The 15,221-nt window shown below is 41.2% G+C and overlaps 2 protein-coding genes and 1 pseudogene across 2 annotated transcripts; all 3 read left to right on the top strand.

Annotated features, from left to right (window-relative positions):
* Positions 1–201: 201 nt before the first annotated feature.
* LOC129595396 (cytochrome P450 2D14-like) lies at positions 202–2,968 on the top strand (annotated as a pseudogene).
* A 6,803-nt stretch (positions 2,969–9,771) lies between these two features.
* Positions 9,772–11,285, top strand: LOC129595413 (60S ribosomal protein L9-like). The gene is made up of 4 exons (XM_055492418.1): positions 9,772–9,945; positions 10,093–10,298; positions 10,359–10,572; positions 11,107–11,285. The coding sequence occupies exons 1-4, from the start codon at positions 9,900–9,902 to the stop codon at positions 11,205–11,207; spliced, it is 567 nt and encodes a 188-aa protein (XP_055348393.1). The 5' UTR covers positions 9,772–9,899; the 3' UTR covers positions 11,208–11,285.
* A 471-nt stretch (positions 11,286–11,756) lies between these two features.
* Positions 11,757–15,107, top strand: LOC129595408 (uncharacterized). The gene is made up of 6 exons (XM_055492410.1): positions 11,757–12,137; positions 12,255–12,374; positions 12,845–12,986; positions 13,235–13,390; positions 13,597–13,676; positions 14,135–15,107. Exons 1-6 carry the CDS (start codon positions 11,920–11,922, stop codon positions 14,655–14,657), a joined length of 1,239 nt encoding a protein of 412 aa, XP_055348385.1. The 5' UTR covers positions 11,757–11,919; the 3' UTR covers positions 14,658–15,107.
* Positions 15,108–15,221: the final 114 nt, after the last annotated feature.

Raw genomic sequence — 15,221 nt, 5'->3', positions numbered from 1 at the left:
ATATATGTATATGTGTATATTCCATATAATTAAAAAATTTCCTTCAATAAGGAACCGAGGTAAAACACCGTACAAATTACGGGGTGTGAGAAGGGGTGCCTATAATAAACGAGGGTGTAAGGGGGTGCCTATAGTGATTTCCTATTTAAAATACATAAGCGTTATTTAAAAAATGTTACCTAAAAATAGAAGTAATATTTAAATTCAGATCACGTGGTTTTCGCTGACGGCGAAATGCGGAAGGAGCACCGGCGTTTCATCCTGTCGACGTTCCGGGATTTCGGCGTGGGGAAGTTCCGGATGGAGGAGAAGATCGTGGCGGAGGCCGGCGCGTTGGTGACCTTTCTGAAGGCGCAGGAGGGGCGGCCGTTGGAGACGAAGGTGCCGCTGAGCATCAGCGTGGCCAACGTCATCGCCAGCGTCCTCACCGCGGCGCCCGCTACGGGATGGACGACCCCCAACTGCGTCTGCTCCTGCAGTACACTAAGAAGAATTTTGAGTTTACTATGAAAAAAATTATCCTGATTGTGATGCCGGGACTGCAGCACGTGCCGCCCATTCGGCAAACGTACCGGCGATTCATGGAGATTTTGCACGGATTGAATGCGTTCTTCAGTCGGCCGATGAAGGAGCACCTCGATAACTTTGCACCCGATCTGAATTCCGATTTTCTGGAGATCTAGAGTTATATTTCTGCAGTGAAAAGCTGACAAGATTCCACTTTAAGCAGTAAATAAACATCAAGATAATTGCTTTAATTAAGGCCATTAAAATTTTAATTACAAAAAATAAATATTCAGTTTTAATTGAGAACTTTACAGATTTATATGGCTTAAAGTTCTAATCGAATTTTGTTCTAAAATTACGAAGAAATTACGAAGGCTTAACTTGGACTTTTTTTAATGAGGCAAATTAGTTTTCCATCGAAAAAGTTAGCATTTGACTGAAACAAGATAATATAATTATTGCAATTAAAAATTTAATCAAAAATTAGAACGACAATTACCGTTATATAGCACACAATTTTTCATCAGTTCAAGTGATTCAGGAATAATTAAATTAAATATACTAGTACAAAATAGTTACAAATACATATTTTTGTCTTGTGGTGTTGTGTAGAACGGCAACTACCGTTAGCGAACAATTTTTCATCAGTTCAAGTGATTCAGTAATAATTAAATTAAATATACAAGTACAAAATAGTTAAAAATAAATCTACTTACAAAGTAGATGATTGTGAATTTTGTAGCGACTGAAATTCCGCTGCTGTTGGGAGACCTCTTCGAAGCCGGTTTCGAGACGACCACAACGCTGCGCTCGGTAACGGGCAAAAACTAATTAAATGAGCAACTCATGACCTTTATAACTTTCTGCGTTGCAGGCCTTGCTAATGATGGCGCTGCACCCGGACATCCAGCAGCGCGTCCAATCCGAACTGGACCGACACGTTAACGCCGCCAACGGGGAATTCGCCACGCCCTCGGACAAACTGGCCACGCCCTACGTCGAGGCCACCCTCATGGAGGTGCACCGCTACGCCAGCGTCGTTCCTATGGGCGTGGACCATTGCGCCCGTGAGGACATCCAGATCGAAGGATACGACGTCCCGAAAGGTATCCCAAACCGTGACCTTTATGACTTTTTTAAATTTATTCATTGTATTTTATTATATTTGTCATTATTATTTTTTATATCTATTTTTAACGACAGGATCGATTATCCAAGCCAATATCTACTTCGTCCATCATAATGACGCCTGGTGGGAGGAGCCGGAGCGGTTCCGCCCGGAGCGTTTCTTAAAAGACGGCGTTAAGTGCAGACGTCGGACGGTCGGAGTATCTGATGCCGTTCGGACTACGCATCCGCGGTGTTTCCCACGATAGCCTACCGATGGGAACTTTTGTTTACTATTTTATTTAGATTTATTGTAATAATTATAAAGCATAAATGTATTCTTTAATTAATAGGTTTTGCTTTATTTTGTTTATTTGTTTTCAGGAAGACGACGCTGTCTGGGTGAAGCGTTGGCCCGTGCCGAATTGTTCATCCGGTTTTGCGGCATCGTGCAGTGCTTCGACATTCGGCTGCCGGAGGGCGTGGCACCCGCCGACATCGACCTGACGCCGACGTCCGGCATCACGGCCGACACGCAGCCGCACCGGTTCTGTGTATTATTCCGCGCGTTTGACTTATTAGTCGAAAACATCAGAGGGCTTCCTATCTATTTTTATTATGGTTTCTTTATTTTATTAAAATTAATTTCTTTTTGTTTTTTTAATAAGTAATTGACGAACTGAAGTGTAATTCAGCTCTAATTAAAATAATTATTATGTTTTCTAGTAAATTTTTAGCGCATTAGTTATAATTAGTTCTGCGATAATAAATACCAAAAATTGCTATGTAATATGCCGGTAACAATTTTATCCAGAAAACGACAATTTTTTCACGGTTAATAACCTGTGTTTTCCATGAGCCGGGGTCCGGTAAGAAGGCGGTTTAGCTATTCCCGCGAGTGTTTTGTTTATGCGGCAACGCGGCGACGCCATCTTACATAATGCTGACCAGCGCAAAGAATAATGCGCGCGTGATAAAGCCTTGTGCGCATATTTCGGGAAACCATAACAATACGCACCGGGCAGTGCAAATAAACACTCGGGATTCGTATGGCGCCAAACGTGCCGGAATGCCGCTGAAATTGAGCCAAAGAATTCACAGTTAAACGCTCTATGCATATATAAATGCGACGTATTATATACGAAGAAAATAATAAGTACTTAATTCATTGGTTACCGTCTGACAGAAACATGTACCGGTGAAGTTGTTGTGGGAATAAATTTTCATGCTGTTTTAACCGAAAACCAGCAATACCATAATCACTGTACTCTGTAGGCCATAGCTAATTTCTGTTGAATTATCCTCATCGATCACCGTAAACTAATTACCCATTAATAATTTGTGCATTATTTGGTACCTTCCGTATTCATCATGTTGACCACCGGATTGTCGAAATCGTGTCTTTACATTGGAATTCATAAGAAAAATATTTACGAGTATATAGCCAAATTACAAAACAGCATAAATATCAATACAGTAACAATAATATATAAAAAATATGTAGATAATTACAATATATGAAATAAATACACTGTTCTAGTGGACTAAGAAATAATTCAAAAATAGAAAACATTATTAAATGATAGTTTTAAATAAGGATAGAACAATTTTTTTAATAAAATGAAAATCAATATACAAATACGGTCAGAGCTCGACACTGCCGCTGGCGGGCTGCAGTTACAGCACCCTGGGCGTCCTGGATCCCAACGCTGTCATCGTCGGCACACCCACCATGGCCACCAACTACAACACCGGCTTCAACAACAACGGATATTATGCCGGCAATAATCGGCGTCATCACCATCATAACCGCTGGTCTCGCTGGCGATAAAGGAATTAATTAATAATCTGGCTTGGTGGCAGTTTGACCGGTATACTGGTACTGTATATAGAAATTAGAAGGTTATCTGTATGATGCTGAATGTTGTACGCGGGTGCATGAAAACGCTGCAAAAATGCAGCGTCGCATGTGTTTTTCCTAATAATACACCGGTAACTTCATTCTATAGTCGTTGTTGTTCTGCGTTTTTCTTTGACGATAATGTTTCTCATTGTGAATTATTAATCATAAATATAAACATGAAATAACAGACAGAATTAAATCTACACGGTACTCTCTGACCATGCGAGCATAGTATAGAAAATAATTAATAAATCAATGGCTGCTCTAATGACACTCGTATTTTAATTATTCGACTCATATCCGATGTCTATCATGCCCGCACAGTAATATATATTATCACACGGTTTTTACCGCATTTTCCTCCAGTCGCCTAAAATACTGTACAGCGTACGCTCGACTAATACGGGTATTAAACTAAATACTGTACTTAAATAATAGTAATAATTAGAATACTATGTAACAATAACGATAATAATATATAATAACAATAATAATAATTCATGAAAATTACTCTGTAATAAATAATAAATAAATAATTTATGAAACTGCATATTTTAAAATTATTAGGAGATTATCAAGAAATAGATTATGAAACTGTTATAATTTTTTATTATTAAAATACCCTTGTCTGGTTTTTACATGAAGATGAGACACTCCACACATGCCGACTGGAGAACTGATGTGCACCAGAAAACTTTAACCCGACAGAACAAAAAGTAGCTACATAATAAAAATGGCATAATTATCATGCAAAATGACAAGCATATAAATGAAACAATTGCCTACACTAAACACAAAATAATCATATAATAAAAACCGGTTCAATACTGTTACAATTGTCTTCCATACACGAAGATCGAAAAAAGTCAATTAATTTAAATTTAACTGAAAATAAACCAACGCATGCCGCATGACGATGGGGACGTTTGAGGTAACGCGTCTGCAGCCGGTTAATTGTGGCGGTATAAAGCCGGTTGCGCAATGGAACAGGTAAGTGAATGATCACGGATGACACGCAGCGCCGATGCGTGCCGGTCAGGTAAGGCCACATACTGTTGCCGTTCATCTGAGGACACAGATAATCCATAATCAATGTCAATACAGCGAATACCATTGTATCATTTTAATTAGTGTCCCGCGCAAACATTTTTGTTTTTACTGACTGCTGATGAATAAAATCAAACAGAAATAGGCTCACCATGGTCAGTACAGGGGAGCATTGATTTTCAGCCCCGAGAGCTTTTCCAGTCCGAGGCGGAACTGGATGCGGAGTTCCGGTTTCATCATGTGCAACCATCCCGTCACCGCGGTTGACTGCAGACTGGCTGCGTCAAAAACGAACAGTTTGGCCCAGCTACCAAGAGCAATCACTCCGTATACGGCTTCACCGCATAATCGGGTGCGGACGGCTTTGTTCGCCTGCTCCACCCACTGCTTCTCCAGCGTCGGCTCGTCGAACTTGGGGCGTTTCTGTTCGGAAATCAGCAGGACTTGTCGCTCGTTCTGCTTGTTGAATATCTCGATGGTAGTGTCTGGTGTCTTATATCTCGTTTCCACTTTTCTGTTCTTCAGCTCGGGTTGTGGCCGCACCCGAAAGGGCGGCGCTATATTGATTAAGAACAAATACAAGTACAGCTCGTAAAAAGGGGCTTCAATGGTGTGCCGGGCCTTCTCCACTTGCTTCACCCGCTTTTTCAGGAGGTCGTGCTGGACACGATACCATCCCCATGCCGTATCCGCCCAAGAGTGCACCCGGGCGGGATGCTGATCAGCCCGCGCCGGCACAAAGAGCCCACTGCGGCCCATCATCAGGACACCCGCGCCGCTGCCGGAGAGGAGCACACCCGATGTTCCCCGGCTCACGCCGGTTTTGGTTGGCGTGTGCAGATCGCGGTCCTTCTCGTCGCCGGTCTCAGTGAGCGATTGCGGAGCGTCCGCTGTAGCCGGACGCCAGTCGACCGGCACATTGGGCAGCAGCACTTTCCCGACCACACCACCGACTACCGGCTCGCTGGTGACCTCGCGCACGGTGAAGCGCTGGCTGGGCTGGAGGACCATCTCGCGCAGCGGCGTCCCGCCCATCTCGCTGTACTCGCCCGGCATCAGCATGTCCCCGCCCGAAGGCATATACAATCCAGTTTTTTCGTCCCACTGGTGCGTACCGACGTGTTGGCCGATCGGCTGCTTGACTTCGCCTGAAAACACCGTTCCCATTTAATGATCAATAAATATTACTATAAATTACATTTCTATTTATAATAAATTTATAACAGTTATTATTGATGATAATAGTTAGTAATTTTAATAATTATTTATTACATGTAACAACAATAATAATGCTATCAGTTACTACAGTAAATTTTTTGTAAATTCATGGGTGCTGTTGCTAAATAATCTACACTATTTAAAAATAATATGCAGTTAATTTTAAATAATTTGCACTAATTAAAAACAAATTTTTTCACGAATTATTTTCCAGTTAACTAAAAATAACTTACCGCAATTAAAAATTTTTTTGTTTCTCGTAATTAACCGGCATTCTTTGTAAAATTACCCGCCGAAATGTTCTTGCTGGAAAAGCCAGCACTATAGTCTGAAATAAGCGGTTGATTCAGAGTACGTACGTACAGAGTACTGGTATTTTCCGGTCGACCGTGACCAAAATTAAAAGCCTATGTTTTTGCTGATTATTTTGGCACTGCAATTTTTTTCACGTATTTTCGATTCAAATAAGACAACAATATACCGAAGATGGTGTTGCGCGGCAGCTGCTCCACTTTTATATCGTTTGCCAACCCATCGGTATTCTTCCCGGCTGCCACTTTGGGAACGGACGAAATGGAGATCTAACAACCCGACCACAGAAATTATTACCGAAGTACATGCAACAGACTTGTTACCACCTTATTACTAGAATAATTTATTGTAATAACAATTTGTTAGTAATAATTTGCTTAATCGTTGCTAAAAATTATTTCATTCTGTCACCGGATTGTCAGCCGACTACCATAATAAATACTAATTATAATAATGGCGTAATAATAAGTTTTTAGGAAAACTGACGATTTATTATTACGCCATTATTATAACTAGTAATTATTATGTAGTCGGCTGACAATCCGGTGACAGAATGAAATAATTTTAGCAACGATTAAACTGCAAATTTGCAGTTCTTTACGTACCGTATAACCTTTAAAGGTTATACGGTACGTAAAGAATGTCCGTACTGATCGCGTAAAATTAATTTTGTGGCTGTCTCTTGTACTCGTATACGACAATTAAGAGACAAAAATTTAATTGCAAGAGACCGTTCTTCACCTGTGTGCCGGTAATACCGGTCTTGAGTTGTGGGCTGTGCCCGGCTATCTCGGCCTGCTGGCCCTTTTTCATAACGCCGTCGATTACGCCGCTCACTCCTGGACTGCCGATTGCGTCATACCTGCCAATGCAGCACCGGTTTACAACTTTTGCACAGACTGTAATAAATTTTTATATACATCATCTTTAAAATTCCTATTAATTTAAAATTTTAGTATTTTTATACATTGAATTTATACATAATTCAGAATTAAATTTTTATATAATTTAGAATTAATTTATAATTTTATATATCATTTTGTATTTATAATTATTTATTAAGTTTGTATTTATAATTCAAGTCAATAATCGGTTAATTAATATTAATAATATATTAAATAATAATATTTAATTGAATCCATAATAAATCGGTAGAGAATAGCAGTAATACTAAATTCAGCAGCGAACAGCCCAATAATCATAAAAATGAAAATAAATGAACGATCCTTAATAAAGATATTGTCAAAATAATAACAGAAAATATTTGAGAAAATTAATAAATAAAACAGAAAAAAACAATTGATGATATATATATTCAATACTAACTTTTCTCTATGTTTTGGACGAAAACCTGCTTTATAAGAAAAGCAATTAAAAAGCAAATTTCTCATGGAAACCCGGATTACTTTGCCACTGTACTACAATAATTGCTCTTTGCCGGGTCTGGTGTGCGCACTGCGCACTCATACCCGTATCGCGTGAGCAGTTCCTGCATCTCGATCTTCACTCGCTCCCGCATCGCCTGGTCAGCCGGGTCGGTCTTGTTGACGCAGACGATGATGCGCCGCACGCCGATCTGTTTGGCCAGCAGGAGCTGCTCGCGCGTCTGCGCCATTACCAGGACCAACGGCTGCATCTCCAACGTGCCGATTCTGCAAACAATAGCTTAAGCTTCTGTTTTAGTTTTTATTTAGCTTTTTGTTTGGCTAAGAAAACTTTAAATTCGCTATAAAAAATAAGTTTTCAATAAAAACAAACAATAAATACGCATAAAATAAATTTTCGATAAATGTGCGCTAAATAATAATAATAATAAAAAATCCATCTCCACAAAAAATTCACATGTTTTCTTATTTTTTTAATTTTACGAAACTTGTATTTGCAAAATTTGCATAAAATGAAACAAAGACAATAACTCAATAATAATTATACGAAATAAAAAATTCCGAAAATTGTATTTATGAAATTTTTGCTTAAGAATTAATTGGATAATGCAGTTAGTATTAGTTCAGTAATTTCGAATTAAAAATTAATTTTTAATGCCATTTGTTTTAACGCTATTAACTGCGGTTGTAAATTATTGTATTTACTGTGCCATTACTCGTGTTAATCTGCCCTGGTACATACAAGTCGGAAATACGCACACGGTACACAAAATTAAATCGAAGTTAACAATTCACCCAGTAAGTAATGTGTCATGTTTAATAACCATGTTAAATTTAGAACAATGACAATTATATTTATACATTACATATATTTAATATTTATATATTTAATACAATTTTTCAATACATATTTTCCGCTCTTACGCAGAAACTGAGCACTGTTTTGTAAAATTTAAAAAAAACTCCCTAATAAACTCTGCAATTAATATAACAAATCCTTACATACTAATGATATTGCTATTTTTTATTAACCGAGAGAATTTTCAAAAATTCCCAAAAAAATGGTAAATAATTATTAAATTTTCCCCATTGTTATTTAATTTTTTAATTTGTGAGAAAAATGCACCCACGTCTCCTTAGCGACATCCTTGTGCCCGGGAGCGTCCGTATATGCGCAGCTGTATCTGGTGGTTTTATTCCCGATATGGGCGATATGGATGGTGTTCCCGCTCCGAATCTCCTCCAGGGCCTTGTCGATCTGATCGTACGTCACGAACTGCGCGCCGCCGCGGCGCATCCACTCCCGCGGGACGGCCGGTACAACCGTGTTCTTCCCGGGATCCCCGTGCCCGACGGTGTCTACGTTGCCGTGCGGCCGGGCCGCAGTTGATGGAAATAAGCGGGAGGACAGTTGGTGTTCTGCTTGGAGCATGCGCGGGCGCATACGCGTGAGCGCAGTGCAGATCGCCATGCATGGGTGATGGATAATGGCCGGCATAATTGTGCAGTATATTTGACACTTTTGTTCCGAAATCCGTAAAAAAATTTCCAATAATAATAATCAAATTTGTGGAATTTTATTATTATGAATTCATTTAATAATATATTCGACTACTGACGGTAAGAAATTTAATGTGCAGATTGTTGGACGACGAAGATGAATCAGGAAGTATCCTCGCTGTGCCTTAATTAGCGGTGACGTGGCCACCACAACAGTGTCCCTCTTAGCCGGCGTTATCGCCTTTAGGCGATCTGTTCGGCCGGCATCGGGTCGGAGTAACGCATATATATGAGCAACGCTTGACCGCTGTGACGTAATTGTGCGCGCGCGGTGTATCCTGATTCCTGGCGCTATGACTGCCGCCCACGCGCACAGTCACATAAGCAACTCCTGACTGCCGTTCCTGTGCGGGGTCCATTGACGAAACGTCAAAATAATTCAATGGCAAGATTTTAATATATTAATATTGTTGACATTTTTGGCTGTTTTTGTTGTACTGCTAAACAGGTTATACCATAGGAAAAAATTAAAGTGATTAACATAATATTCTACATAATTGAGAATTTTACTTGAAACCGTATTCCGTGCGTAATATGACACGTCAACGTGCAGAAACCGTCGCACACAGAAAACACATTAGCTTCGCAAATTCCTGCTCAACGTTGCACTTTATGATATGGTTTATACTGAACGTTTGATAATGCGCCTCCTTTTGGACTGCACAATGCGCGTAGTACTGGCGGAAGCGTAGCGTAGCACGCTTCAGCGTACGTCCACTCCGTATCGTCGACTCAGCTCTGAATTCTGCGCGTAGTTTTCTGACTTTTTCTGACAACTATCCCACTTCCCCAATGGATTCAACACCAGCCTTTATTTTGTCAGGAATATCTCTTCCCTCTCCTTTTTGTGATCATCCATCATGAAGACCCTCCAGTCGCATCAAGACGTCGTCGTCCCGCAAGATGGTGCGTGAGGAGTTTTATTCAGCAATGCGGCTGATCTGGAGAGTTCTCTGTTCAGCGCATGATACCTGATATACTGTGAACAGGGCGCCGTGTGCATACGCCAAACGAAGTACCCCGTGTGATGGATGTTCTTGCTTGTCGTTGCAGTTGAAATGAGCGTGTCCAAACGCACCGTCACCGTCAAGGGCAAACGCGGCACCCTCGTGCGCAATTTCGGCCACATCCAGGTGGACATGTACAAGGTGGGCAAGAAGCGGGTGCGGGTGGAGAAGTGGTTCGGGGTGCGCAAGCAGCTCGCCGCCGTCCGCACCGTGTGCTCGCACATCGAGAACATGATCAAGGGAGTGACGCTGGTAAATCCCTTCCTTTTGGATTTCTTCACGTGAAAAAGGGAGTAATGGATTTTTTCACAGGGTTATCGGTATAAAATGCGCGCGGTGTACGCGCATTTCCCCATCAACTGCACGGCCATCCAGAAGAACTCCATGGTGGAAATCCGCAATTTCTTGGGCGAGAAAATCGTCCGGACGGTGGCGATGGCCGACGGTGTGACCTGCGTCAATTCCCCCGATCAGAAGGATGAACTGATCATTGATGGGATCGATTTGGAGCTCGTTTCACAGTCAGGTACATTTATTTTCTATTTTTCTAACCATTTTGTCGATTTTTTCTCGAATTTTTTTATTATCTTGGTCTCCTTAAATTTGGAAAAATGCCAGTGGATTTTGCGGAATTATTATTTTGTTTGTTTAGTCATTGTAGCGATTTTCATTCGGGCTTTCTAATAAATGGGCCGGCTAGATTTGGAAAATTGCTACGAGTTTTGCAGAATTTTTCGGTATTTATTTTATTTGTAATTTTGTTATGACACAACGTGTATTATTTTTCTGCTTTTGGATTTGTGTTTTCCGGTCTTATCTGCTGATTTTAAAATGTATATTTTTCTGCTTTATCCACTTACCACTTATGTTATTAAAAAAAAACAGGATGAAAGGAATTGGTAAAGATCAGTAAATTAAATCATGTAAATTCCATTTTTAATGTGGATTGCTGTTGCTTTTTATTTTTTAAATTCCCAATAATTTAGCTTTTTCCCGGTTAAATTCCGGTGTTTTTCAAAATTGTTCGATAGCGTAATAATTATTTGATTTTCATTTGCAGCTGCCCGCATCCAGCAATCGACCACCGTGAAGAACAAGGACATCCGCAAATTCTTAGACGGAATCTACGTTTCCGAACGCGGCAACATCCAGGCCGAATGAAATCTGATCACGCTGCTGTTTTACGTTTTGTGTTTATCAATGTCAGAAAATAAAATTATTAAAAATCAGCGGAACCTGCGGTGTCTACGCCTGTCTAAGACTGTGGAAACATCAAAATAATTAAGAATGCGTCTGGAGTATGTAGCATCACAATTAACGGTGGTAATAAAAATTTCGATTTGCATTATTTATTTTAAAAAATTAAGCAAAACATCAAATCAATACAAAAACTTGAGTAAATATTGAATGCATCAATATTAAAATTAAATCGTTGCACAGTGCACACAGTCTTTAAGCAAGGTGAAGTTAGCCAGCAGTAAGAATTTTATTTTATTAAATTTTCTAGACAAATTCCATAAGAAAAAAAATGTTTTTGGCATCGAAAAGCACTGCTTTGAAAGTCAACAAGCGCAGTCGGAAATCGAAATTCGAAAATCTTACGGTGGAAGTGTCGTACAGGTCTACCGCCCAGGGTGGGCAGCTTGGAATAGAAATCAGCAAATTTATCATATTTTGCTGACCGTGAGTGATTTTCCTGTCAATGGAAATTTTTGGTACTTTGATTTTCGCTTTCCAGATTCCCAGTTTTTCGTTCTGCACTTTGATGTGCAGTAGAAAGCTAAAACGTCCATCACAAATCTGAATTGTAAGTGCAGTTTGTGCTGATTATTTGACGGATATCTGCCGTGATTTATCGCTTCACGGTCAGAAAATGCGCGTCCCATATTGGCTGCGCGGCCCGACCCTGGAGAAGCTGGTGGTGATGCGCGATCAGTTCAGCCGCAGCCGTGTCGATCTCATCAACGGACTGGAGAAAACCCCTCCACACTACCAGCGCGCCTACACATTGGCCCCCAATTTTCAGTCACATCCCGTTCAATATCGGGTATCGGAGCGCCCCCACGTCTACGACCGCGAAACGGGCATTACGTAAGGGAGTGTGTGTGTACGCGGCAACCGCCCGCGGTTACGGGCTTGCAGTGTGTAGAGCGTTGCAGAATGCAGACGGGTTTAGACGGTTCTGACGGATGGTTTGCGTGTTGATAGGAGCCAGATTGATGAAGACCAACCTGTCCGCCCCATGATGCCCCCCGAGGCGCATCTGGGGCTGTGGGGCGGGGAGGGGATCCTCAAGGGCTTCACCAAGCGCAGCAAAAACCATGTCAGGTAAACTGTCATTTTACATCAGAATTTTCTGGTTTCTCGGGTTTCTTTGTTGAATGCTGCGGCAAATTAATTAAGATAATTGAGAATTAAATTAAACTGACATCAAGCAACGCTTAAATAAACGTATCAGACCCATTTTGGATTATTGTTCCAGAATCCAGAGAAAAGTGTTATTTACAGTTTACTGCAGATTACCAGTAATCTAAAATGCATAAAACAAGTTCTAATAATGATGATTAAAATTATAAATACATTTATAATATTATAGACAAATTGAATATGGTTTACATGATACAAAACCGAAAAGATTAAATTTAAAATTTGCCGGAAAATACTACCCAAGATTCTCGTTGGATTTCCAGGATCCGGGTTTCCGAGATTATTGCGATTTAACTTACAATGTTTTATCGGAGTGTGTGCGTAAAAGGATTTATTAAAAAAAATAACGAATTGTTTATCAATTTCGACAGGACGCCGCGGTGGTGGATGCCGCATCTGCGGGAGACGGCGTTCTACAGTGAAATCCTGGACAAACACTACCTCATCATCGTCACCCACACCACGCTCGAGCGCATTGTCGCCGCATTTGGCTTCGACAACTACATTCTCCAGGTACGCTGGCACGCTCAGCGCTTTTAATTTTAATACCGGGATTTTCTCCCTAATTTTTGTGGGATGAATTCCTAAGAATAACCACATTTCCTGTAAATAAAAAAAAGAAAAATAAAATTCCTGAATAAATAATAACAAATTTTAGCAGTAAATAAATGTGAAATAATAGCAATTAAATTAAAACAAATTGAAATAAAAGTCGGTCGTTAATTGCTATCAGTACTACGGACACGGTGATGATTTGACAGACGCCGGAAGTGGATCTGCACTCGCGGCTGGGCATGCGCCTGCGGCGGGAGATGCTGGTCACGCTGGCCAAGAAATCCCTGTACCCGCACGATCCGGATCGGCGCGATGAAATCCTTGAAAAGTATAAACGCTTCATCATCCCGGAAAGTGACAGTGTATGCATCCCAAATCACTGTTTTTCTTGAACTATTAAAATGTGGAAAATTGTGCAGAATTTTAATAGTGCGGAGAATGTGGAAAGTGTTTAAGCATATATGCGTGCAATTAACTAAGTATTGTGTTATATATATTGTGCTAATCTAAAAAATTCGCTAATCATTCTACTGTTGATGATTGATAACTGGGTGTCTCGGTTTTCCAGATGAAACCGACAGCAGACCGTTTCCTCGATGAAATCTTCCAAAATAATCCTGATCACGAAATGGCCGCGGTGTGCGCTGGGTAAGCCGCGCTGATGTCATTATTATTACTATTATTATTATTATCCTTCCTTCCTGGAGCAGACAGCCCTTTCATGGGACTCCGACAATAAAATTACGGTTGTTAAAATGGCATTGCTTTGTCTGGTCGAAATGAGTACCGGATTCGTTGTAATCCAATGCGAAAACGCGCATTTAAGACGTATAAAATTTTTATTCTAATTAAACCGATTTTTTTCTCCATCCGATTAAGCAAGATAATATATTCCTCCCAGGGTACTAAAAATTTTTTAATGAAATTGAGACAATATATATATAATGCAATCTGATTGTCAGAAATCAGTAACGAAAGCGTTTTACAGTTGCAGCCAGGCCATCGAAGCCACTGCACTACAACCAGACATCTGCAGCGATGTAAAGCGAAGTTACAAATTGGCGGGCGTTGTTGCATTATTGAACGTTTCTGACTGTTATGCTTAGCGAAAAAGGGCCCTTAACCGCGGCTGCCCGCCAGGGCTTGTCACTGCGCAACGATGCGGCGCTGACAGAGGAATGGTTCTTCGCCTGGAGCGACGCGGTGGAGAGCAGCCTGCGCCTGGACACCGCCGGCTACTACGTCCACGAGTGGTGGGACACGGGCGTCATTGGCAAGGACCCGGCATGGCAGCGCCCCCTGATCGTGCTGCAGAAGGTGACGGATATTCTGCTGCCGGGCGGGCACGGCGTCTTCCCGGCCCTCCTCATCATGGGCCATCCCGGCGCCTCCCCGGAGACCCTGGACGACATGCAGTCCATTATGGGCCGTATGCTGCAGCAGCATTTCCGCCCGGTGAAGCGGGCCCAGGACGACACGGCCTTCCTCCTCTTTAACGGGGTCAGCTTCGCCTGGGGGGTGGCCCGGCCCGGACAGCCGCCGGAGCGCCGTGACCAGCATGCCGACGCCCGCGAGAGCAGCGCCGAACCGGCGTTACAGCGACTGGCCCAGCACATTATCGCGCTGTAAAATATTATAGCCGACCAGCACTGACTAAAGTGACTATGCACCGTCGCACTGTGTGTTTTTCTCTCGGTTTCAACAGTATTGATAGGCTGGTAGCACAGTGTGTTCAAATCGGAAGGAGATAAAATATTTTTTACTTGTCAAGTCGTATTCGCAGTGCTTTATCTGCAGTGTTTTTCCATTTCGTGTTGGTTGTCAGGAACATTTATTAACGATCTGTTATAATGTAGTTTATTAGTCGGATTGCATGAGCGAACGTTGTCGCTAATAAAATCTGTCATTCGCTCGTTTGACGCTTCTAACAACTGAAGCAGATCAATGCGGTTGATAATCATCTGCATACAATTATATGGAAATTGGCTAACCATAATAATTATTACTGTAATAAATCGGCAGCAGTTGTTAGCCGGTGATGTTCACTGTTCAGTTACCATTAGTTCGGGATATGTTAAAATCCCCCGAAAATTCCCGAATCAAACGCGCCGAAAATCGGCACTAATTTATGCAGACTTTTCTGTAGTTGGTCATAATTATGTTATTTATCGGTGCTACTAATCTAGTAATATT

The sequence above is a fragment of the Paramacrobiotus metropolitanus genome, unplaced genomic scaffold (assembly GCF_019649055.1).
Source record: "Paramacrobiotus metropolitanus isolate TYO unplaced genomic scaffold, Prichtersi_v1.0 Parri_scaffold0000077, whole genome shotgun sequence".
Taxonomy (NCBI): Eukaryota; Metazoa; Tardigrada; class Eutardigrada; order Parachela; family Macrobiotidae; genus Paramacrobiotus; species Paramacrobiotus metropolitanus.
This window is presented reverse-complemented; position numbering and strand designations above follow the sequence as displayed.

Bases quoted from the DNA above. Each gene is read 5' to 3' on its own strand.
- LOC129595413 (XM_055492418.1), top strand. From the start codon at position 9,900: ATGAAGACCCTCCAGTCGCATCAAGACGTCGTCGTCCCGCAAGATG. The intron at 9,946-10,092 runs GTGCGTGAGGAG...TTGTCGTTGCAG, and splicing joins CGTCGTCGTCCCGCAAGATG to TTGAAATGAGCGTGTCCAAA. The intron at 10,299-10,358 runs GTAAATCCCTTC...ATTTTTTCACAG, and splicing joins TGATCAAGGGAGTGACGCTG to GGTTATCGGTATAAAATGCG.
- LOC129595408 (XM_055492410.1), top strand. From the start codon at position 11,920: ATGCGCGTCCCATATTGGCTGCGCGGCCCGACCCTGGAGAAGCTGGTG. The intron at 12,138-12,254 runs GTAAGGGAGTGT...GCGTGTTGATAG, and splicing joins GACCGCGAAACGGGCATTAC to GAGCCAGATTGATGAAGACC. The intron at 12,987-13,234 runs GTACGCTGGCAC...ATGATTTGACAG, and splicing joins TCGACAACTACATTCTCCAG to ACGCCGGAAGTGGATCTGCA.